Raw genomic sequence first — 25,992 nt, 5'->3', positions numbered from 1 at the left:
AGATTTGTATTCGACATGCTTATACATGTATGGCTATACGTAAAAACTAATTATCCTTAATTTTCACGGTTTTCGGTACTGATTTTTTCCCCTTACATATTTCAACATTTGGAATAGAACAGTAAACGGGTTAGTATGTCAACGGGGTCACTAAAAACGACTAAAATTGTAAGGCAAAGCCAAAATAACATTTTTATTAGATTATTTTAAAATGAGGCATAGTCATTATTTCATTGTGAAACACGCTTGAATCGTGTTTAAGAATCTTTTAAGCATAAGTAAACGCTACTCAGTGCGAGATAACAACACATTCTTTCTAGCCACAGCTAATTGTCCTCTCTACAAGAATAGCAGTCTAAAGTATTGGGATGACTTTATATTTTATGCCATAATTTTATACTCCATTGGCGCGATGTAAATGTGGGTAGCCGACAGCCAGGTAGAAGGATATTTTGGTGCAGTTCTACTACTTCAACAGGTAAGGGCGCCTTGATCTGTAGATAAGAATCATCGTATCATTGGCGCCTGAGCTGAGCGATGAAAACAAACTTCTACGAGGCGATAACAGTCGTGTTCGATAGGGACTATTGTTTGAACAAGATAAAAATTTTAAATACAATTAACGATTATTATTATTGTTTTATATGACCAATGGCCGGAACCTACCATGTTGCAATGGAGAAGTCCGCATGCGGTTGTTGTTGAACGGGCTAACTACTTGCTGTGCGTTGCTCGTTATGTGCGTATATGTGGTGGGCGGTGTTTGAATCGATAAAAAATCACTTTGCCCCTTCTGTTGGGACGCCCTGTGCATAAGCCGGTAATTACCTTAATCATATTTAATTAGTCTAGAGCTTTACAATTTTATTAGTGTAATAATTAATTAGTAGGTATTAATTTAATAGGTAATAATTCTGAAGAAACTCTAGATATTAAAGCAACGACCTTTTAGAATATAATGCGTTGCTTAAGGACATTTTGGAAACATGTAAGGTGCACTGTCGTTCTAAATTCGCAATCAGTTTTTTGTTTAACAATACTAGTTCAAACAAAAGCAAAGTTTACGGATACGTATTGGGTGATTCTAAGATTTGTTTTCAATGGCTCAGCTTGACTAAGAAAGAATCGTTCTAAACATACCTCATTAGTAACTCGAAATCGCGCTCAAAGAAAGTATTGTGCTATTTTTTTGGCGTCTGTATTATTTGGTATCGCCGCTCACTGCTGCTATACGCACACTGTTTGCTTATAGAACCGTTCGAATACGTATAAATTAGTACTTGTATTTTATTTCTGTGTAAGTTGAAAGTTTATAAATTAGCTCTATACCTTCTACCAATGATGATATTAATAAATGTGATCATCTGGGTAAAGCAACTGTTGCAACAAACAGCATGAGAAATTCCCGAGCCCAAGTAGAATTTATTTAATCGACGACATTGCATTAACTTTAGTAAAAAGTGGCACTACTATAAAATGCGCTGATATCAGGAGAATTCTATTGTTGAAGATAGATTTATATCTGTTTTATGCTAAAGTCTACTGTACGCTAACCTTAACCAACCCTGCCTTTGTATTGACGATTTCTGTGCTTTGGATAGGTAACTCTAAAAATGTTTGAAAGACTCTTTTTCGGTCTTATTGGATTATCGAGCGACATCATTCAGGCGGATTCAAAGGGACGTCTAGCTTTAATGCCCGACTATGGTGGATCGAACGATGTTCAGCTGGTTGACGAACTTCTCGAGTTGGGGACGACATATAAATACCTCAGTCAATTTATTGATGAGATTAAAGAAAAAAATCCATATACTTTAGGAACAGGTTAGTTACCTATCTTTGTGAATTTATTATTCATGTCAGAAAAACGCCAAAAGATAAATTTAACCCAAACCCATTTTTATATCATTCGCTACACTTCGGCCACAGGGATGTACATTCGGGCGCTAGCGGATGGACTTTCGGAAGTTTTATGCGAATACCGGAAATGTGTAGTGCAATTCGAAGATTATTTCCTGTCACACCCGATGGCCACGTTGTCCGAACTGCGCAACGACCTGTCGGAGTGGTTTCCTGTTTTTCTAGCTCTTCGAAGTCGTATTTATCGCGTTCATATCGAACGAATGCATGGATGTCATTTGCTACGGTTAGTAATGCTATTATTTGCTCTCGCTAAAGTAAAAAAAACGTAGTTTTGCGTTTGTAAGTGGTATAAACGGTGTTACGTGGTTTTCGCCAGGTGATAATATCATATTCTGCTAACGTTACCCCCGTAAGGCATAGGTAATCGTTTTGATGGAATGATGAATATAATTAGCCAATTAGACTCGCTTTTTCTCTCAACTATGCTATATTATAAATAAAAGCTAGTATTTAATTATGTCTTTTTTAATTCATTGTTTTTTAGCTACATGTTCGGCGAGATGAGAGCATGTGGTCAGGAAAATGTGTGCAAACGTCTTAGCGTACTCGTGGCACGCTTAAACGATGTGCTTTTCGACCAACTTACTTCATGGCTTCTTTATGGAATATTGAAAGATCCACACACCGAATTCTTCATACGGCCTACACAAGATGGCGTTGAGGTGCGTTTTAGGTATAAAAACGGTCAAATTTACTCGAAGAAAAATTAACTCTTCAAGGTATCTACCTGTTAGGTATTTTCATACCGCCAAATGTCCGTACGTTTCTTTTGATCTCATTGGATTGGAATTAAATACTATACAGACCGTTTGGGGGCACCTAATCAAACACAAACAACTAGTTGGGAGCTTCATACCATCAAGTGTTGTAAGTAAGACGGGAACATCAAACTTAGTAATGTTGTTTTTCGAAAGAATACTAGTTTTAAATTTAGAACTAACTAACTTTGTATCATGTTTCATCGTGTTCGATTATTTGTTTTTTGTAGGTTGTTGATGACTTTGTTCCGCTCTATTTATCTGAGCATGCGACAATCGTCAAACAGGTCGGTGGAATTGTTGCAAAATTCAACGAACGAGGATACTTTGAACGTTCAATTTATGGCGAAAAGGAAGCGGAATATGCAAACGCATTACAGGTATATGTATTTCTATAATCAAATGCTTTTTTTCGTAGTAATTTGCTGCGGAACTCTGGTGGACGAAATAGGAAATCCATTACTATTGCGTACGGTTCTCAACGGTATGGAATCGCAGTCTATTTAATAATTTGAGGAACATAGGCTCAGTTTTTGGTACTATAGACACTGGGGAATCACTAAAGATTTACAAGTAATTTTTTTCGCAATTTATAGAAGTTTTTATGTTTGACGTAGGCCGCGCGGACGGACCTCGACTCACTTGCAACGGTTCTGGCATCCTTAAACGCGTTCACCTCAGATCACTTGTGGGAGCAGCTAGTTGTGCGACATCGCCTTGAATATCATTTAGATGCCCTGTTGAATACCGTATTTATGGGTCGAGGGGATCTCTTTCTACAGTGGATAGATAAGGTAACTGCGCTGACTACAGTGGAATGATCCGAGCTGTAATCATGTGTTTGTTTAATACAATTCTCTCTATTTTTAAAAGACTCTTAAATCTTATGCGAAAAACTAAGTACCCTGCAAATCATCTATTTGAAAATCCAAATGATTTTCTGGCTACAAATTTGTGGTAGACTTTAGCAATATTTGTGAAAAAAAATTATCTCTTTGGTTTTATGCATTTGCTAACGAACATTTATCCAATACTGTGACTTTTTGTGTAATGGCATGGTATCAGTTATTGAGCCTGTATTTTGTCCCTATTAGGTTCAACCACAATTCGTTTTGCCGTTTGAAGATTCACATTTAACATTAGCCGCAGAGTGTCTAAAGAACTGCTTTTATCAAGCGTATCCTGATGAAGATGCTGAATTTATTGAGCGTATACACTTTGTCACTAGCAAGGGTAACGTCGATTGTGTTAACACAGATACCTGGGCCATCCTTATGCTTGTTTACGATCTGCCCAGCGATTTGCATTGCCTACTATCGTTAAGGGAGCTTCGCTCTCTTGGTTATGCGTTCCAAATGCTGCTTGCCGTTCGGCGCGCTGAAATTGCCCTCAACTCAACGCTTGGCTCAAAGGTGACGGCGCAAGCAATGAAACTTCGCTATGAAATGGATTTCTTCGTGTCAAATTTTGAAAGCTATCTGCACATGGACGTACTCCACGTTAGTTTCGGTAAACTAAAGAAAGTTCTACACGGCTCACAGAGGAGCATCGACACTTTGCGAAAGGCACTGGCAGCATTTGTTCAAGACATTGCGCAAATGGTGTTTGTCAGCTTGCCGAAATTCAAAGAGACTCTCCTGAAAATGTTTCAAACATGCATCCGGTTTCCTTTGTACATCAACGGTGATTTGAGGACTATCGAACAAGAGTTCCGCTCCCAGCAGGACATTTTGCGTCGCTGCTTTAACGTACTTCAAGATCACGCAGCCGCACAGCAAGCCGAAAAACGGAATGAGTGCATCATGAGGTTCCTCTACAGGCTCGACTACAATCCGCAGTACCAGCAGACACGTAAAGAGATGAAAGCTCTGCGAGAGAAACTTCGAAACTCCTCAGCCAGTGCGTCTAAAGAACAAGTTTCCGATGGCAGGATCCCTTGACTCTTAAATAATATTTGGAAAGTTTATGACCATTTGGATAGGATCATTTTCATCAGTATGCAAGTGTAACGCAATAAGCATAGTTCTCACAAGGCATGTTATAAAAAAAACTATATAAAATAATGTATATATCACGCGGAAGAATCTAGTACTCTGGTGTTGCCAACTTTTGATTTATTTAATCCTTGTAAAAAGTGAAACCAGATGTTGTTGTTGTGATACAGCGCTATTTGTCGTTATTTCTGTAAGAGTTCCAAGGTTTACTGATTTCGATTTATGAATAAACAGGTAATTTTATTAGACAATAAAATGTTTTTGAAATAAACATTTTACTAGACTCATCTATTTTCGATTGATTTTTTGTAATATACGTCCTTGTACTCATGTTGTCTCTTAGACCACCTTAAGTCAACGTTGCGATTAACAATAATACGAAATATTCGAACAAAACAGTGTAAATCTAAACAAAATTTACACTATCGTTTAGTTTTCTATATGTGTACTTATAGGATCTATTGTATAATGCATGTCATCATTATCTATCCCGGGCACTATCTGGCATTGATTTGTTGTCTCAATCTATATTCTGCGTAAAGTGTTTTAGTTTTTAAGCGCATTTAACTACCGTGAGCAATTGCATAATAACTAATACATTTTTTGGTAATTTATAGTCTAATGCAGTTAGTCTATATGTGGAGGTTTATCAATTTCAGTCAGTATAGTTGATAAATACTTAAGCGTACAGCTTTGATTTGTTTATTTTTAGAACCTGAATGTAATATATCCATGTTATGTAGACAGTTATACGAGCAAAGATACCACAGGTATTTACAATGAAGGAAGATACAAGAATACTAGAATCTACTTGCTTACCTTTGATCTTAACGTAGAGACAAGAACAGTCATTGTTGTAATGTTAAGATGTAATGTCATGTAAACAATGTAATCGCCAGCTTTATGTATTTCAATGTATTTCAAAGGATACTTCTTTCACTATTTTTATTTTTCAATTTCGTCAAGTACACTTTACCTGCTATGGTAACGACGAAAAGTACTACTTTCGATCAATTCCTGTATTAATGATGTAAGTAACGGGATCAATGTTCTATCCTTTGATTTATGTATAGCCTACTATAAGTTACTTATATTATTTAATTGAGAATAGGTAATGTAACTTTCTAAATCACTGCCAATGTAAATATTAAATTTTGTTCTTCAGTCCGTTAAGCATCTAAAGTTGTTGTTACACGGTTGACTATAAACTTTTGATCAAAGAAGGATACTTTATTCGAATATTTTTATGAAAAAGAGGAATGTTTATTTATACTGTTGGAAACAGGAATAATATGCCCAATAGTACCTGATTTGTATCTCCCTGATTTGTACGGCTCAGCACAATGGTTTACCCAGTAAACTCTTTACTAGTGTGTCTATAACCACCACTTTTCCAGCTGAGCCAAATTATTTGTTTGGTATTTCGCAAATATCCGACCAAAACAGACAGATTTCTTGCAGTTGCTTTACGAAAGAACGATTCGCTTTAAGGAAGCTACAAACTCTTCTTTTTTCTTTTTTTTTCTATGCAAAAGAAAGACCAATTTTCTAAAGAAAACTTGTCTTTTTGCATACGTCTATACTACTCAAAATGTAAGATGAAGTAAAAGTAGGTTCACAAAAACAGCACCCGTATCAACTAAGAATCTATTTAATTTTTTATGGTGAGAAAACTTTTTCTTGCCTCTAGACTTACAATTTTTGCTACTGTAGGTGTTACGTAGCCCTACTCTGCAAATATAATAATACGAGCTAATATATGTATATAAAGTCAGGTCGTATTATTACATTCGTTCATGTATATATACGAACCCTTATATTAAGACAAATAATTTTGTTTTTTTCGCGTCACTTTAGTTGGTTCGTTTAGTAACGGTTTATTTCATAATCCCCTGTTATTTTGTAGCTACAGTACTGGAGAAAATACAGATACACACATACAAGAATTTAAGCGCAAGCACTTTTGGCCGCGAGAAGAAATAGTAATGAAGACGATTCGCACTATTTTAATACTTTATCACTATATTATGAATCAGGAACGCCTTTGGACGTGTAACATATACAAAATACAGGTTTGATGTTAGGTAATGTCAATGATATGAAAGGTTGTTGGTAACACTGACCAATGAAGAGCAAAATCGTTTTTATGAACTTGAGAAAAATCATGAATATTTATTTACCATAATTCTAAAAAACACTTGCTGAGCTCACCAATTAAGTACTAATGTGGGCTACACGCTGTTTTGAAATGAGCCTAATTATACTTCTGTCTGCTTCTTGTTTCCCCTATTTTCGTTTATTTAAAAAGCCACCTTACTTTTGCCATAGCTACCTTTTAAAAAGGTTTAAAATGTTATAGAGCTTCAGTTTGCAATGAGCTTGGTTGTTGGTGAAATCTCATAGATTACGTAGAGATCTTCAATTGTGCAATTCTTTCTAGCTACATTTTTCAGTTTAATGTTCTTTTTTTGTTGAGAAAGTATCTTCTTCCTTTTATGAAAAGTGGCTGTAGGAATTTCGATGTGCGGTATTAAAATCTAGCTCTATTGTCACAGACAATTTATGAAAGCAAGTGTGTGCCATAGTAATACATATGAATCCAGAACGTCACTATATATAATACAACGTATGCACGACTTCCAATTTTGTTAGTTCGTTCATGAAGGTTCGTTTTAAGCTATAATGTTTTACGCTGTTTGCCCTTTCCTATCGTTGTTTCCCTTACCCAAAAATGCGCCATAAGCACGACCTGAAAATAAAAACATCTATCCGAGGTGGAAATCGAACAAACCCTCTACCGCGTGGTTTATCTGTGCGCTGTTTTTTGCGTCAAGCTGAAAAGTGATTTTGCTTCTTCATAGTTGGTTGATTGCAGACTATGCTATTAGAGAATAGTCAACTGCGGATATATCTCGCTCAGCCGCTGATGTTTCCTAATTATATTCTGTAGAGACGGAAAGAACTTCAAAAGTCCGTAAGCAAGCTCATGATGAATGGTATTAAAGCGTGTTATTAAAAAATTATCAGACGTGTGCTGGATACATAAATATGCTATCACGCAATTGTCTATAGCAATTAATACGTCCTTTATACGATTTCATGGGTAGGAAAAAGATACCTTCGTTAATTTTTTTTCTAAAGCTGCTTCACATTCGCATGCGGAAATATTGTCTATCAGGACATTAGGTTTAGTAGATTGAAGTAAATTCAGGTGAAGTTTATCCACTTTGTAATTAGTGCAGGCTCGTCGTCGCCACCCGCGAGCGTTGACTTACGATTTGAAGTTTTATTTCGACTCAATTTGTGATTGGAAAAACCTAAGTATCAGTTGTCAACATGTTTGTCGCGGCGCGCTCTATTCTCGCAAGTGTTTGTCGTGAATCGCGTCGCTTTGCTTGCTCGATTAAACCTACGCCTACTAATGCGACGTCAGCGATACAACAGCATGAACATTTAACAGAAACGAAGAATGGTTCTAAATTACCTCCCCATGATCTTCGCCAAAACCAATTAATCTACGAGACTGAGCCAGTAAAATATTGTATAGACGATTTTAAACACTTAATCAAAGATGAGACGGATAAAAAACGAATACATCTGATTCTTCTTGAACGGTTGGAACGAGAAGACTCAGGCCAGATGCCTCGCGTTATAAAAGAAAAAGATATGATAAATCTCATGGGTCTGAGGTCACCTACTCAAAGGTCTTCATACTTTCGGTTAGTTATCATATTGTCACATTTTTGTTTTGTCTATAGTATTATGTTGTAGGAGTACAATTTGGAGTGGCAATAAACTAAATAGAAAAAAACTTGCCTCATAGGATACATGTGACTGCGAACAAAAAGCTATGATTATGCATCCTAAACTTGCTTTGGAAAGATCCTAAGAGCTTCTTTAGACGACCAAATCCACAATAACTCTTTTCTGAAATCTGTTTTATTTTTATTTTCGTCCCGTTGCAAAATTGGGAAAAGATACTCTCTTTGAAAGAATGCAAACAACGTTTTTTAAATTCTTAACAATATATACGCCGCTTCCGAAACAAAAGTGTTTTGTCTGACCCAGGCAGCTTGTTTCTCATTGATCTTCCACATAGATTTTGTAGAAAAGATATAACATTTTTGAGGCCAAACTAATTAGAAGCCAATAATAAAAAAGCGATAGCAAGGATAAACAGGGCAACGTAATAGACAATTTATGGAATATTGTTCAATCCCATTTCTGAATACGGAATTAAATACCTTTGCTTAGGCGAATTGTTAACGAAGTTACGTTCTAGCTTACAACTTTGAAATTTTAATTCATTAATAAATGTACATATAAAATGCACGTTGGACTTACGTTTTTATTTAATCCATAACCTGTCTGTTCGTCTTATTGTTATCGGCAATTACAGCTATCTGTTCAAAACAGAAATGAGTGAAGCTAATGCTAAGGCTAAAAAGGAAAGACGCCGACTTGAACGGATGTCCTTACCGAAGAAGCCTACCAAGATGGATAAAGGTATTTTTCCAATTATTCGGGACCAGCAAGAACTTCTTTTCTATAACTGGCGACTAGCAAGCGCTGCTTTGTTTGGTCAGAAGCTTGTCCTTGATTGTTCCTTTGAAAATGTTATGCGTTGGCAAGACCTGAGCAGCCTATGTCAACAGCTGCAGCTTATCTTCGCCGCGAACAAGGTAATTGCATAAGGTATATCCGTGTCTACGTTTATTAATGTCTCACTGCAATGCTTTATTTTAATTTTACAAAATTAGAGAGCTATGGCTAAACGCTGTGATTATAGCCCATCGTTGTCTTTGCAAAACACCGTCTGTTTAAAGCCTTGCGCGTTGTGTCGAGGACAGCAGCAATGTCACGCCATTATAGTACGGAGCTTTTAGCAAAATGAGTAAGGACTTAGCTTTTATGTAAGCCCAAGAAATGTGGGTTTAATGATGTTTAGTTTATCGAACCGTTTGGCATATCAATGCTCTTGTATGGAAGCACTTCTTTTCTATCATTCTATATTCTAGTTAACGGGTTCTTTATATTTATTGTGATTGTTGCTTTTTTCATATATTCTTTATGTCAATTGCCTCTCGCGTTTGGTTGTTGACGACTTATGCATCCGAAGCTATCACGAGATCCGTTCGACTTGATTTTATCCGACATCCCGAAAGGAGGCCTGATGGATGAAGCAATCGATCGCAGATTTCCCCAGATGAAGACTAAAAAATGTCTTATCACCAAGAGCTACGATAGCTACCTGGATATGTTTCCACCAGAAAAACTCGTCTACCTTTCACCAGATTCGACCAATATCATGGGAAAATATGATCCGGACGCCATATATGTGATAGGTGGAATTGTCGACGTGTCAATGACTAGACCTCTCTCGCTCGCCAAGGCTAAAAAACAACGCATACAACACGCTAAACTGCCATTGGGTCATTATGTGCCTGAATTTAGGCCTGGCTCATCCCAAGCGTTTGCGCTTCATGTGATTGGTGACATTCTGCTAACGTTGAAAGAAACGAATGACTGGAAAGCGGCGTTTTCAAAAATTCCGTCACGTTACATAACTAATATTAGGAAAACGTTTGCTAATCGTAAAAGTCGACTCCCATTCTGTTCTAATGGTACTGATCGTTACAATAATAGAAACTTCAAATAAGGCATCTACTAATCGCTTAGAAACATCGATTTATACAAAATAAGGAGTAATATGGGGAAGGGAAATCGAAGATGGGAGATTAATTTAGAATGAAAGACGCATAGTTAGCCATAGGGTTATCTGTATAAGGGGACGTTTAAAAGGAGAGAAGAGGACTAGTGGAATTCCTAGCAAAAGGTACAATATACAACGTATTGCTAGTTTATTATAATAAAGTTTTCAATTCAAATTAACACATAAGCATTATATTTTCATTTTCTTTGGGGCAACTTACAAGACTGCCGCCACTTTTTCAAATCATACTGGTCTCTATCTGCAGACGAAAAATTGACACGCCGCGTGCTCCAGCCCCACACAGGCGTTAACGAATACACTCCTAACAACAAAATAACAGGCGCAACACATTCGATTCGAACAACGCGCAGCTGAACGCCCTTAAAGGCTCAGGCATCGAATGAAAGCTTGTATATCATTCGCATTACCTTAGTCAGTGTAAAACACTGTCGGCTATACCGTTATACCAATACCATATCCCATTCTTATATAGCGTAACGCTGACTCAAGTCAGCCAGCTGTTAGTTTTGCAGGTATAAAGAAAGTATACGGACCACTGTGGCTATATTTTAATTATACTTCTATACTGCATGAAGACATCAGGACCTTCAGAATCGTTCTTGTAGCTACCACGGAACTCTTCAATGGTGGAGCGAGTTATGCACCAAGTGAGGAAAGGATCTCTCTATTTACCCGTTGTGTAGGTTGAATAGGCCTGAATATAAGCTGGCGATGTTTGCTGCGGTGCGCATTTCAGTAGTGGGCTTCCACAATAAAGTACGTCTCTTGGCCGATCAAATTGGAACTATATCAAGAGCGTCAGCGATAAACACATCCTCGCAGACACGTTCAATGGGATCCGAAATATCTCAGAACAATGCTTCTGAGAAGTTGCAAAAGAAGACGATTGAGGATAATTTCCATGGCCTTCACACCGATCGTGAGCCTGTTAGTTACCAAGTGAATGACTTCAAACAATTAATCCGAAACAAAAATGATGCAAAACGGATACATCTTATACTTCTTGAATGTCAAGCATTGTTTGAAACGACAAGTCGAATACCTCCTGTTATTGAAGAAAAACATATGATTGAACTGATGCAATTACATTGTCAGGTTCAGAGATCACACTACTTTAAGTAAGTTTTTGCGATTGTAGTGGCTTTCTCATCTCTACTAACGTCAGAAATAGAAGAAAACAACACGAGTAGAACTTCTCACATTGTTTTTAATTGTATCATTGCAGCGGAATTCACTATAAAATAAAGAATGCACCTTATACAATTTAAATATTATTTGTAAAAACTTACCAGTGGTTTCTGGTACAACATATAACTATATTAAAGCATCTTGTTAGACATAAGACAGCCAAATGAAGCATAATAAGGCATATTTTTTATTTGTAAAGTAGCATAGATGTTTAGTTCATTCTGTTGGCTGGATACAAATAATGAAGAGCATATATTTGTTACATGTACATACATGTTATGAAATGTCATAGAGAAAAAGGGCCTGGTGCTGTTTGTTTGGAATCACATACTAATACAATAGACTTTACAAGGTTACATAAAGGAATAACCAAAATATATTTATATACATATACTAAACATCCTTATGCATCACAGTCATGTTTTCTATAAAAATATGATTTACTTATTAACTTATGAGTCATACTTCTACGCTAGAAATACGCTATTACTATATGTCTTTAATATTCTCTATTGTCGCTATCTCTCATTTGCAGATATATGTTTATAACACAAATGAGACGAAAGAATAAACAAATCGACAAGAAAATGCATCGCTTAGAGTCGGAGCTAAAGCTAAAGCCGCCTTTGCAAGGCAGCATTTTATATCATTGTAATGATCCTCTACAGCATGTTTTCTACAATTGGCGATTGGCTAGCGCTGCCTCATTGGGACAAAAACTTGTGCTCGATTGTTCATTTGAGCATGAAATGACTCCAAGGCAGTTTAGCAGTTTCAGGACACAGTTGCGGTTTACATATAATTACAACAAGGTAAGATGTCAAAGCGCGTAACTGTTCAGGTCTGTGCAAGTTTATACTTCATTTTTATATCAGTGCATATTGCAGGAGGAAAAATATGTAAATGGCTGTTCAGCAGTGCTAACTAATAGAAAAGAACGTTTACGAAAAATGTGACTATTATGACAGCGAAGTAAATACAGGGCGTGCCCAAGAACACATAATTTTTCTGATAAAGCAAATATATAGAAACTGAGCTTGAGCGTCAGTTTTTTTGAGACGCATTGCGCTTTACTTAAATAGTGATTTTATCTTTCTATTAATTCCATTTTTGCATGCTGTTGTTGGTTATTTGCTTCGTATGCCCACTATGTCGCTACTTCGCATCCGTACATTCAATGGACATCGTGCGTCAGATTTCTCGCGATCCTTTCGATTTAATCTTATCGGATATCCCGAAAGGCGGGTTATTGGATAATGAGATAGGCAAAATATTTCCTCATATTAACAAAAGCAATTGCCTCATCACGAAAAGCTACGAAAACTTTCTCAGGATATGCCCGAATAAACGCATTATCTACTTATCGCCGAACTCGGAAAAGGTCATTACAAAATGGGATGCTGACGCAGTGTTTGTGATAGGCGGAATTGTCGACACGTCACGATCGAAGAGACTGTCAATTACCAAGGCCAAACAGATGCAGGTTGAGCATTTCAAACTGCCAATCGGCCACTATATATCGCAGTTTTCATTAAATTCATCTCAGACATTAGCCATTCATGTTGTTGCCGACATTTTATTGACGATCAAGGAGACCAACGACTGGAAAAAAGCCTTTTCCAAGGTGCCGACACGTTTCAAAAACAACATTGAGAAGATAAGAGCTCTTCATGAGGTTAAAAATAAAACCCACCTTAAGCCGAAATTCCGTGAATGGTAATTATGAGAAAATAAACAAGATATTGAATGCTTTCACAGTGTATACAAAATATGGAAGAGAGAGAGAGAGAGAGAGAGTTAAATAATAGTTGAAAGTTACTGTGAACTCGTATTGAATAAATTAGCGAAAAGATGGCAGCCAAATATGTGGTCAAATATAGGTCAAAACATAAGCTGCTATATGCCGTATGCAAGGTGATAAATGAATGCGAATATAAAGCAGGTATTATGGAAGAGGTAGATCGTCTATACTTAAGATTACACTTCGCGGACTATAAATGATATGTCTAATTAACATCAAACTAACAATTTGATGTTTTGTGCTTTGACCTAAAAGATCATTTGTAGTTTAGCGCACATTTTATCGTGAAATCACCATACTGTCAACAGTAGCCAAGCTTGTTTATATTTGTTCCTTTTGATGAGAGAGATTCGCAGCTAGAGCTGAACGGTACCTTATATAAACGTACCTAGTCGACCCTCGATCCAGGTCAGTTAGATCAAAAGGGAGAACGGACGTCATTGTCGGATAAACATAAACTACAATATATACAGAGTGATAATTTTAGATTGAGTTTTTCTTATGACTGTACTTTACAAAGCATGAATGTTTCAACGAATTTATTTGCAATCGTTAAAAATGTTATTTTTGACGATGATGTTTGCTGGATGTAACCTCCGTCCGTTTCAGGTATAGTTTCAATTTAGAGCTTGATTATTTCAAAAATATTTCTTCTCTAATCCCCAGATAATTGTCTAATTAATGGTAGGTACTGGTAAATGTAGGTTCATTAAAGTGTTGCGTATATACGCTCAATATAACATAAGAATATCGCGGAATTGAATGTTAGGTTAATAGCAGGCCGAAACTCCAAAAATATAAAGGTTCAAAATAATCAAAAAAGTCTAAAAAGTATGAAATGTGCGAAGGACATTAGCTATCTGAGTTTACGTAAACGACCCAATCTGCAATAGATACTTTCCTTCCCATAGCAGTCTTTTTTTTACATTAAGAATCCGGGATTATCAAACATGTTTTTTGCGACATTTTGATGAATTATCGAGCTGCAAAAAAGTGTAACGGCAGTGAGTGTGGGTGATTAATATTATTTCAAATGTTAAAAATTGAGACTCGCTTAAACTTACTTTAAGAACATAACAAAAACTTTTGCACTAAGTGCTGACGTCGTCAGTATAGTAACGAGGATAGCGGACAGCAGTAGGTTTGTCTGCACGTAAACCAAAACGCTTGTCCAGCTCAACAGAAAGCTATACCTGAGTTCTGCAGTCTGATGGCCATTTGATTCATATAGAAATAGGCTAATTCGTTTATAAGTTTCAGGCCATAGCATGTAGGATGAAATGTACTGCGTAATTTCTGACAATGAATGCCAGGCAATAGCATTATTTGCACAATGTGATCTTTTTTATATAATAAAACGAAATATCAAAAACCGACCTTTTAATAACACTATGTTAGGTAATATGCAGTGCTTTGATGTTTTGTTATGATGTTTCTTATACCTTAAATTGAGCAAGGTTTGAGTCCAACGCAGGTCTTCTCTAGCAATCAAAGGAACCACTGCAATGAAAGACAGTCTATCTAGTAACAGGGCTTGGTAGGCCTGTTCTGCTACACAATATATATCACAAGACAAAGATACGTTTTGCACATTAAGGAACTGCCTAGCCCTGACCAGAAAGAAATATTAAAGGAAAAAAGCCGTGAGTTATCTCTGGTAATTAGGGCATCGTAACGCTTCTGCTAATATGTTATGTAAAATTATACTGACCGGCTAGATTTCGGGCTTTCCCTGGATAAATTAGCATACTTCTATATGAATCAAATTATTTGCTATGAAATTCGATAGAGGTGAAATTGTTAGCAGGGAGGAGATGTTTTGCCGTGTACGTGAAGTAAGAAATATGGGGTTCTACGGAATAGGTTTAAATCCTGAGTTAAGAAAGATTCGCGACGGTTACGGTGTTGTCCTCGCTGGGAATGGAAGGATCGGATAAAGCAGAAAGTGGCGGAGAAGCACAAGGCGATTAAGAAAATACTTATGTTATTCAGCTGCAGGCCAGGCCCAAATCATCTGTGCTAATGAGGGTAAGTAAATTAGGTCCAAGTGTAGGAAGGCCGCAGAAAATAAACCTCATTTATTCACCTTTGAACTGACTATTGGAACAGATCATCTTTGGACGGTCTTTACATTGTCTTCGGTTATCCCAGGCGGTGTCTTGGCAGTGAGTCGATATCATGATGGACAATTGAACCGACGTGGGAGGACATCGAACCCACATACAATTAGATCGTGGTGAGTGGTAATTCTTAAGCATTAAGTAATAGCAGGTTTAAGCAATATTTATGGCTATAAATAATGGAAAATTTACGGTCATAGAATATTTAACATTGTTTACTATTAGTTAGTAAAGAAGAACATAACTATTATTAGCATTGCATTAAAATACAATTGTAAAATCTGCAGATTTTTAGAGCCGTACTGAAATTGTCTTCCATTTTTTCCCGAACCGCCTTTCACCTTTAGGTCATTAAATAGTCGTTATACTGGCCACAACGCTAAATGAGAATAATATAAAGGGATCGAACGGGTTCTTTTGACGCTGTAAATCAACCAATCTCCGCGTTCGCTAACTCCAGTGCGAAAAGCTTTACGCTGCCTTGAGAAAAGTGCCAATGCATTTTATTCAAGACAATTGACGGTTTACTAAAACATTAACTTCGTATTGTAATTTCAATCAGTAACTTAGTAAGTTTATATGTTTATATGAGCAGAAAAAAACTTTGTTTTCCCTTGGTCAATTCGTATTTGGTACAAAGTCCTTGCATATTCCAATTCGTAAATCCTATAAATCAGTATAAATGAAACTAGAAATTTAGTTCATCTAAATTTTACTACTGATTGCTTTTGTACTTCTTTTGTGCGAACAACAGTTAAACCATTGCTGTTCTTTGAACTGTACGCCTCAATGCCGGCATTTCCGAATATCAGCTTTGCCACCAAAAATATATGAAATCTTATAGATATTTAAAATGAGATTGCACAGCCAGAGCAGTATGCTTGCTTTCTTTCCCGGTTATTGCAGTCTGCGGAATGTAAATATATAGAAAACAGGTCAGATTATTCCTATATTTACTGTGTAGGTGCGTGTCGGGGTTAACGGGTACACAAGGTTCACCAAGTGAACACCTGGAGCCTTCGAGTGCTACCACCCTTTGGATGATCATACCATACGGTACAACTACGATATTGAGCCCATAAAATATTGTCAAAGTGACTTTGAACAACTAATCCAAACTGAAACAAATGCCCGGTTTGTAAATTTAATACTTCCTGAACTTGAAGCAACTCGTGATAACTTACAATTTACACCTAAAGTTGTTTATGAACAAGGCATAATTCGTTTGATGGAACTGCATAGTTTTAGTTTGAAGACCATATTTAAAATCAAAAACAACATTATTATTTGAATCATCGAGTATTTAATAGAGAGCTGCTATTAGACATTTAAAAAAAACTTCTTTTTAAATAAAATACATTTACAACCCTGCAGTCCAAAATCATCTTTTGTAAGCACATTGACTAGGTATTACTAGAAATGATCAAATATCGTTCTATATATATATATATATATATATATATATATATATATATCTCAAACGTAATTAGCTGAAGGACAAGCTCATTCAGGTCACAAAATGAGAGCTCTAATAATATTCCGCCCTTTAAAATAACTTCTTTCTCTGAAAAAGCCCGAAAGGTAAGCTTACTCATTTTTACTATTTAGCTTTCAACATATAATTAAGCATGTGTAATTTGTTTGACTGTTTATAATGTGATACGTTTATGTGGCTCCAATCTCAAAATTAAATGTACCAAAACTGAGTTTCTGATACAACATGTGTGACAACTATTAATAATGGATTCGTCGGTAAATTTACATTTTGGATTCGGGATTGCACTTTGTTGACCCTCCTTGTATTTTTCTTTCGCTGTTTATTTAAGCAAGAAATGGTTCGAATCAACCAAAAAATAAAAAGGAGCAACGATGTTTGTAGCTTGAAGCGCATGTCTGGAGGCCCCCAGGGATGGAAAACGGTATCTTTTCGATAATTCCGAATTCGCGATATCACTTTTACTGTAATTGACCTCTATCAGCGCTTCCGTGCTCAACCAAAAGCTGGCTCTCGACCGATCCTTTGATGAGGCCAAAGAACATCAACAGTTTCGGGATGCAGACCCAGCATCCACACAACCTGAATAAGATTCAGTAAAACTGAAATAATTAATGTTATGTTGTGTAAATCAAGCGAACCCACTGGCGGCATTCCGACAATATATAATTAGTTTAACCATGATGAATTGCATTGAATGAGCAGGTTGCATTTCTCCTTGTGAACTTAGAAATCGATACGATAAGGCTAGAATGTGAAACACAGGTTTGCAGCACCATTGATTTAATCACAAACCTATCGTAAACAGTGGTGTAATCCAGATAGCTAATGTACACTCTTCAAGTGCCACTGGCATGGTAACCATAAGTTATCGGTAATCAGTCATTCAAATTCTAAAAACATACTGGCCGCAAAAACTATTGCACTAATTGCACATTTATTAATGTTAACTAACGTGAGTAATCCCACACACCACACAAATATCACAGTTAAACATAGACGTGGAATGGCAGTCTGCAAAAATAGTGGCAATTTAGGTAAAGGGAAACCATTTATAAAGAAAGTAAGGAAAAGCTCGAATTATATGTATCCCGATACTGTCCGTGCTACCCCGATACATTCTATTATTACGTATTGTTGGCAAGTGCTACGGCGAACTACAAGTTCATGAGTTTATTGAAGTACATCTATAAACAGGTAGACTGTGTTTGCTAATAGACGCTCATTACTTCACGACTTTTTTTATCTGGAAGTTATTTTAATTATACTACTAATAAAAGTATTTCTAGCCGTGTTGAGTAATATATTAAGTTTTTGGTGGGTAATATATTAAGTATTCATTGCATGCTTTCTCTGTGGCCCACATCTTTTCCATACGCTACTAAACGCGCGGTAGTTGACAAATATCCCGAGACCCGTTTGATCTTTCGAAATGAATTTTAAATAAAGAAGTCGAAGACCCGAAAAATAACAGACCGGAATTCGGTTAGATTATCGGTTCCAGGAAATTCAAAAGAGGTTAGAATGTAGGGTTCCGAATAAATATGGCTACTACTAATAAGATCGCAATAGCGAGAGGTGTGGGACGTTATGAGGTGAAAGACATCAGGAGAAGGCAGTAATAATTTAACGAAGGAATGAGACGGGTTTTTACGGCAAAGTCGAAAGAACTAGGTTTAAGGGGCAGGTGTTTCAATACAATTTATGCTGTGCATTGAGCTGGTGTGTTGTTAGGAACTGTGTAAACGTTTTGAGGCGATGTTTTTATACATTAGGATCTGTAATTGAAACGGGCGGCAGAAAGATTGATTGCTAGGAAATTTGCTAAAAATGCCACAAAATGCATTTATCTGATTCTAGGGTTATATGTTCGAGACACAGATGTTCTTTTCTGTAAGATTTTTGTTTTTTTGATTCAGTGATTCCGGATGACGTCGCGGCTTAGTTCACTGTATCGATGCAGTAAGTAGCTAGCCACATTATCGAACCAGTTGTGAACCGAACTAGAAAAAATGAATAATGGCGCCAATGAAAAGCTGAACTGATAATGGTAGGTTAGCACGTGTCAAGTAATAGATTATGCCAATACATTGCATATAGCTATCTAAACCGTTCTAAATATTCTTAAATATTTTAAGGTAAAAGGTAAAGTCGCCTTGTTTGCTTTATATGTCCTTGTGTTTATCCTTTTTTCTATGCGGTCAAATTATTCATCATTTAAATATCTTCATTCTAGAGTTAAAAACTGCGAGCAAAGGAGCGTCAAATTAAAATGTTCTAATACTATTATTTTCTCCTGAGATTCTGTATGTTGATGATCATGGTTATCAGTATGATGTGTTATATATGGCATTTTAAATATAAATTATCCAAAGCCGTTATTCTCCACGTTACCACGCACATTTTGGTAACATTGAAAGAGACGAACCAGTGGAGTGTTTACTAAAACGTCGAGATACTTTCTGACTCAATACCGGGTAAGGACAAGCTAGCCGAAAAACTAGAAATGGGCGAACTATCTGGGTCTTAAAATAAATCAATCAAGATGAAGCAGAAATAAAATATAAGCAACTACTACGCTTATGCCCACCTTGAAACAGGTTCTTATATATCTTCTAGAACCAATAGAAAGACGCAACAAAGACAGCATGATATCCGACTAAAGGTCAACTGGGAGCAAATCTGAATGAGTCGGAGTATAGGGCAGGTCGTAGAAGGATTAACGGTTCAAAAAAAGACACGGATGCGGATTAAGTAACTTCACTAGATGTTTAACAAAATTTAAGGCAAAAAAATAAACGGCGAATGCAAATCGAAATCATCTTATTTTCTGAAAATTCCGCCACAGTTCTAGCCGCGTATTATGTAAATAAATCAGCCAAATTTGTAGTATTTCTCTAGTATAATGCATGCTACGGGCACGCATGACGACCATCTTGTGACTTTCTTTAATGTATTAATTCACTCGCTGTGCGCGTACGCTTAGCTAGCGTGATTGTCACATCACTTCTTCTAGGTATAGGAAATTGATGTTGAGCGCGTTGGAAGCTATTGTTCTTAAAACCCTTCCGCAGCAGATTTTGATATGCTTTCAATTTTTATTCAGAAACATCTAAAATAAAGCAGTGTTACCTGAAGCAAAATGTATAAGGATATATTGTTTACTGCATTTTTTCTGGTTTTATTGATTTAGCGCAAGCCCCCTGTACAGTTATTTGGGTCCATCTATAATATATCCTTGAAAGTTTCGGTAATGTTAGAATGCTTGTTTTGAGTCCTTTGGTTCTTTTATTCAGCAGTAAAGGCGCAATAAGTGGCCTAATCAAATCTATCTTGTTTGAATGGCCTAATTATAGTCTCCAAGTTCGCAGACGAAGATTTATACAGACTCATGTTTTTTAATTAATAGTGCTCCTTGTTTGCTGTTGCGATTCCCAGAAGCGCTAATTTATTCAAATACCTAAACATACAATATGCAAATTGAACAATAGACCACCTGAGTTAGACTATAACACGTCGAAGTTCATTAAATAATAACCCCAGCCATCTATAATTACGTTTATGTGGGCTACCAATTGACCGCGGTAGGCTTCTGTAGAAGGCATAAGGGGCGATTACGGTAGAAAAAAATTAAGCTCTTGGCTAAAAAATGAGCAATTGTACAATGTCACAGCTGATTCAAAGGCCAGTTATTCCTTATGCACATATTTTCGCGGTAACATTAGGATTATCTTATTTTAGTTCTTCTTATACAATATATTTATGACGTATTGTTGTAGTTCACCGCGAAACCTGTCGTACACACTTTGTTTTCTCGAAGGGCTAGTCTTTTGATTCAATGCCTAACCAAGATAGGACTGGACGTAAAACCTGAAGCATCAGTTAGAACTGTATCGCGTAATCTTAGTATTTTGAGAAAGCGACATCTTTTTCCACCCATCTTTCATTGAAAATAGGCCTATTTGACCAGGCTTGAGATTTGAACGACGCAACGTATTTACGCTGTTCTAGCGAAATTTATGGGAATGATGCAGTTGATAAATCTTTTAACGCAAACGTTTCACAGACAGTTCAGGCCGCGGTTAAGTATAAAATCCCGCATCTGTGAGCGATGTTGGTGTTCTGATTCGCGCACGGCTCTGCGTACACTGATCATTTCTCCTGTTTTTCCTCAATCCCACACATGGCCATAACGGTACACTAGACACAAGTCAAAATAAATACAACGCGTGAAGAAATCGAACAACTCTGATGGTTTTTTTGTACTTAGTTCCAGCTCTAGAGGCTCACGGTGCACCAGACGATCTAACAGGTCTTTCAATAATGAACGACTTACTAAAGTGTCTTTGTTTTTGAAATTCAACTTTTGTGTCATTCAATGAAACTCAAAAATAGATAAAAGTGAAAAAAAAAGAAAGACGTTTATCTTCGTTCAACAACATTGCCGTCGCGTTGGCATACATTTATAATGAGTGTCTTTTACATTTTGATGTCTGTGTAACTATCACACGTTTGATTGACACTGAAAACAAACGATCTTCGTTGCCAAGTGCCAAGCCTAATACGCTCCTGCAGTTATTTGAATAGCTCCTACGAGTACGCCGAAAGAATTGCGTGTGCATGTCAGATCACCGTTACGCCAGTGCGTAGACAGAACATTCATTCTATCTAAACGTAGAAATTAATAGAAATTTAGTACCGTGTACTGTATACTTGTCTATTTGATTAGAAAAAAATTGCAAGTTATTATAACAGCTACTCTCGCGGGTGTACACCTAAGAAGATCTCTCGTTCGAATACCAACAGCATTAATGTTATCCGTAACGCAGTCGTTTATGGAAATCGTGCTCCGTGAGGTGCATCTTTTCGCACGTCAAAGTAGGTTCTTGTCAGCGTCAGCAGCACTATCACAGCCAGCGCAAAAACGCACACCGGACAGTCATCGGGAAAAACAACAACCGCAGAAACTACACAGTGACATTGAACAGATAGAAACTAAATACAGACTTCAACCTGTAACTTATGCCGTGGATGATTTTCGATCGATAATCAACACCGAAAAAGACGCAAAGAAAGTCCACATTATCCTCCTCGAGCTCGAATCACTGCGCATAAATGGGGACCTTGCACCCTGCTACCTAAATAAAAAGGATATGCTTATTCTCATGGATGAAGCATCCCTTTCGAACAGAGTAAAATACTTGAAGTGAGTTGTTACATAGTTGTTGCATGATCGAGTTTTAGAATTAGATATAATAGAATCTTTCTTTGAGTCGTTGAATAAATGACTCATTAATAAGGTGTTAAATTTTATACTCGCAAGCAGAGGCTCTCATAAGTTTGTTCTGTAGTTGTTAGAAATACAAGCACAACTTAATTAAGCAGGTGAGTTCTATATATATATATTTCTTGTCGTTACAGCTATATGTATAAGGCAGAGAAGAGAAAGTTTCGTATGAAAGTTGAAAAGGAGATAAACCGCTTGAAGCGCGACGCAAATCCGGCGAAGCCCATATTGATGGATCGTGGTATTTATCCGATTATCAGACCTCAACAAGAAGCCTTATTCTTCAATAGCCGATTAGCGACGGCGGCTCAATTTGGACAGAAACTCGTTCTTGACTGCTCCTTTGAAGCAAATATGAACCGAAAACAAATTGCATCCCTCGGCACGCTGTTACGGAACACCTATTCGTCGAATAGGGTTGGGAACATATGTCAAACTATCTGTGTGCTTTCGTATTAGGGGACCTAAGTCAAACAGAAATACAACCGACGGGCTTTCTCTTGTAGGGATTTACTTGAATGCGTTTGAGCGTCGTGTGATGTAGTCGCATGTACAAGATAGAGGAGATGGATGTATTGGGACCGATGGTAACTGTCGATAAAAACCAAAAGACTACTTTTCCAGTTACATATTATAGTTCTGTTAGAAATGTTGTTACCGAGAGGTTCTTCACTAAGAATAAATCCACCCAATCACTGCAAGCCACCCTCCACAACTGGACCATAAAACATGTTGATTCATAGAGAGCCTCAATGATAAGCAATATAGCGTATGGCTCTGAAGATTATTGAAGAAATCTGGCTTAAGGACACTTTTTATGTTGAGATGTTCAAACTTTAGAAAATTTGTTGAAATGTGTTTTCGTTTCGACGTAACAATTTCAAGTCTCAACAATGCTTCAGTGTTTTTATACTGTTTAGGTTGTTTGTATACCTTAATGGTGGAAATATTTTCAGTTACTCAAACAAACACAGAAACACTCAGGGGTTAATTCGGAGAGATGGACATAAAGCGCTCTCTTATAGTGATCCATTTAGGAAAAGTTATTATTTCTATCCAAGTTGCCCGGTGTTTCGGATTAAACCGTCTCAGAATTGCGGGAGCTCAATAGTTAACTTAATACATTAGACAGATGTTATTTGAAAAGGCCTCCTCCTTAGCTTTGTGTTCACAGGATTTCTGATACCTGGCATTGTCATTTACTATATTGGGGATATTATATTATGCCAAACTTGACCAGTTTCAAGACAGGCGTTTATAGTGAAGTATGCCGTTACATATATATAACAATCGTTTACATATATCCGAACGCATTTTATCCATATTTACGCTTAGTATTTCGTACTTCAGATTTCGCGAGAACCATTCGATATAATCCTGTCGGATATTCAACGAGGAGACGTGTTGGACAAAGTCCTCGACATGTGTCTGCCAAATCTGAACAGTCACAGCTGCCTCATCACGAAAAGCTACGCTACATATCTCGAGATGTTTCCGAAGGAACGGATCCTTTATCTGACACCTAATTCGAACAACGTAATTATGAAATGGGATCCGGAAGCGGTGATTGTCATCGGTGCACTGGTCGACAATGCAAGCGGAAGACCCCTCACATTCGCAAAAGCTTTACGACAGGGTGTTAGACATGGCAAACTGCCGGTCGGGCATTATCTGCCGATGTTTCGGATAAATACCTCAGTATCCTTGACGTTCCATGCCGTTGTCGATATCTTATTGGAGTTAAAGCAATCGAACGACTGGAAGCAAGCTTTCACCAAGATACCCAAGCGAATCATAACTAGTGTTGAGAAGGTGCGAGCTAGCCAGCATCCAATATCGCATAGGCCTGGTTGGAGTCTAAAAGAATATAATTAGTAATTTGTATATGATCCGAGTATAAATGAATAGACTTCAATTACAATGTTTTGGTGATAAAACTATTGTAGAGTTTTGCGTGCTGACTATCAGGGACATAACGGCTGGTATCTTCTTTTTATTAAATTGAATGTAGAGCATATTGATGAGCGAGATGAGACGCTGTGCATAATTTGTATAGTTGTTTATGTCACGTTTTGCATTAGGAGGTCGCTAAATGGGTAAAAGAAAAATGGTAGAAAATTTTAAGATAGTTGAACAAAGACAACTTTTAGAGAATGAAAAACATTGCAGGGCATTGCCAAATAGGATAAATTTGTGGAAGTGGATTGGCTTTTTTGTACTGTAGAATGAAGAAGGTAGATGGTAAGGTAAGCGTGTTGTGTTCTTAATAAAGATTTTGTTTTCCATTAAACAAGTTTGTGCGTTTTGATTCTATCTAGAGCTATTGTTTTATGTAAAGCCTCATAAATCCAAGATAAATTCATGAATTCAAGGCAATGGTCAAGAATTTTCTTGCTTTATGTTGTATCTTAATGAGGTAATCTCGGTTAATGTCGTCAATTCCAGGCTTGTACAGCCAGTATGACTGAATGGTATCTTAATTGTTTGTGAGTATATGCACCGATATGCAAAGCTATGATCTTCTACAAACAACCCGACTTTTGTTCCTTCATAGATCAAATAATAATTTGTCAGTGGGCGAAGTCCGTTACAGAAAACATCGTTAACTAGCGCGAAATGACGCGCAAAGTTGAGGTTTCTTATGCAGAGGGCTTAGTAATTAATTTACTTCCATAGCATACATTTTTGCTATGAATATATTGTCAGATTTGAAATAAGTTCTTGCTATAAATTGTGGTCTGAATATATGAAATTCAGAAATATCAATCGGTGCGTCCGAAAGCTTTTTTGACGCCTGCAAAGGTTGCAGATGTTGAGTGATAATACTGAGATAACTACAACGAATGATACAATAAGGGAAAATGGCAACAAAAGGCTTTGCGTTGTCAACGCAATTGTACACAGTAAAAGTCGATGATGATGAATGCGATTCGCGTTTGTCTACTTGACAGTTGGACAGTATCAGAGAAATTAACGAGAATGATGGAATTTAAGCGTCTATTCGGTACGTATTCTAAGCTTTAGTCCATTTGGCGGAATAGATCAGGGGAACGGTATGGGAAAGAGTAGAGAAGATCGTTTAAGCGAATAGTGTGATTGGATCAGAGACTATGTTTAGCGTGAACTGATTCACCAAGAATAGACAGCAGTCATCAAACTTGTCGTACATGTTATTTTTTTCATTTCTTATTTTTTGACGTCTTGGGTTATTTTTTCTATCTAAATAAGTTTTCGGAATCGCCGCTTGTCTATGGGATCAAAAACTTGCCCCCACCAGAATGCCCAGTTCGGATGAGTCTTGTTGGACTTATCTGGAATTGTTCTAGCAGACCTATAAAACGGTATGATAACCTTTTGTCTACGTTGAAATATAAACCAGCCTGATTGTATATTCATCGCTAATATGGCAATACACTTAAAAAGATGTGCATCAGCCACTCAGACAACGCCGTTTCAATGTATATTCCGTTTGCTTTATCACAAGTTTCGAAGAAAATTTTCTAAACATTTAGGTTCAAATGACCCGCAATTCTTTTTATATGAGACGGTCAGGTAGAAATAAATAGGTTGTACTTTGCAACAATACATCAAATATTCTGGGTTTATGATAAATTCGGAGGGTTAACAAATGATAAATTATCGATGAGATCCGAATCACATTACAATAAGGATCTATATATGTGTGACAACTG

General features: G+C 36.9%; 4 protein-coding genes across 10 annotated transcripts; all 4 read left to right on the top strand.

The window, feature by feature from the left end:
* Positions 1-511: 511 nt before the first annotated feature.
* On the top strand, positions 512-4,966 carry Grip75 (gamma-tubulin complex component 4). The gene is made up of 7 exons (XM_022788077.2): positions 512-820; positions 1,602-1,824; positions 1,930-2,146; positions 2,408-2,585; positions 2,912-3,061; positions 3,299-3,475; positions 3,776-4,966. The coding sequence occupies exons 2-7, from the start codon at positions 1,614-1,616 to the stop codon at positions 4,619-4,621; spliced, it is 1,779 nt and encodes a 592-aa protein (XP_022643812.1). The 5' UTR covers positions 512-820; positions 1,602-1,613; the 3' UTR covers positions 4,622-4,966.
* Positions 4,967-7,430: 2,464 nt separating this feature from the next.
* Positions 7,431-10,574, top strand: LOC111252044 (tRNA methyltransferase 10 homolog B-like). Of its 7 annotated transcripts, none has more exons than XM_086981142.1 (4): positions 7,431-7,649; positions 7,998-8,394; positions 9,075-9,357; positions 9,795-10,574. In XM_086981142.1, exons 2-4 carry the CDS (start codon positions 8,012-8,014, stop codon positions 10,332-10,334), a joined length of 1,206 nt encoding a protein of 401 aa, XP_086837268.1. In that variant the 5' UTR covers positions 7,431-7,649; positions 7,998-8,011; the 3' UTR covers positions 10,335-10,574. The 7 variants fall into 7 exon arrangements, with proteins under 7 accessions (XP_086837268.1, XP_086837245.1, XP_022665129.1 ...); XM_086981119.1 differs by having other exon boundaries at positions 7,431-7,671; XM_022809394.2 differs by having other exon boundaries at positions 7,432-7,645; positions 7,918-8,394.
* Positions 10,575-10,726: 152 nt separating this feature from the next.
* Positions 10,727-13,884, top strand: LOC111252040 (mitochondrial ribonuclease P protein 1 homolog). The gene is made up of 3 exons (XM_022809371.2): positions 10,727-11,527; positions 12,133-12,409; positions 12,793-13,884. Exons 1-3 carry the CDS (start codon positions 11,121-11,123, stop codon positions 13,315-13,317), a joined length of 1,209 nt encoding a protein of 402 aa, XP_022665106.1. The 5' UTR covers positions 10,727-11,120; the 3' UTR covers positions 13,318-13,884.
* Positions 13,885-21,209: 7,325 nt separating this feature from the next.
* On the top strand, positions 21,210-24,593 carry LOC111252060 (tRNA methyltransferase 10 homolog B-like). Its single transcript, XM_022809423.2, has 3 exons — positions 21,210-22,219; positions 22,435-22,717; positions 23,651-24,593. The coding sequence occupies exons 1-3, from the start codon at positions 21,825-21,827 to the stop codon at positions 24,173-24,175; spliced, it is 1,203 nt and encodes a 400-aa protein (XP_022665158.1). The 5' UTR covers positions 21,210-21,824; the 3' UTR covers positions 24,176-24,593.
* The last annotated feature ends 1,399 nt before the right edge of the window (positions 24,594-25,992 follow it).

This window comes from Varroa destructor, unplaced genomic scaffold (assembly GCF_002443255.2).
Source record: "Varroa destructor unplaced genomic scaffold, Vdes_3.0 BEIS01000001.1, whole genome shotgun sequence".
Classification (NCBI taxonomy): Eukaryota; Metazoa; Arthropoda; class Arachnida; order Mesostigmata; family Varroidae; genus Varroa; species Varroa destructor.
Note: the sequence above shows the minus strand (reverse complement) of the source record. Positions and strands in the feature narration are given on the sequence as shown.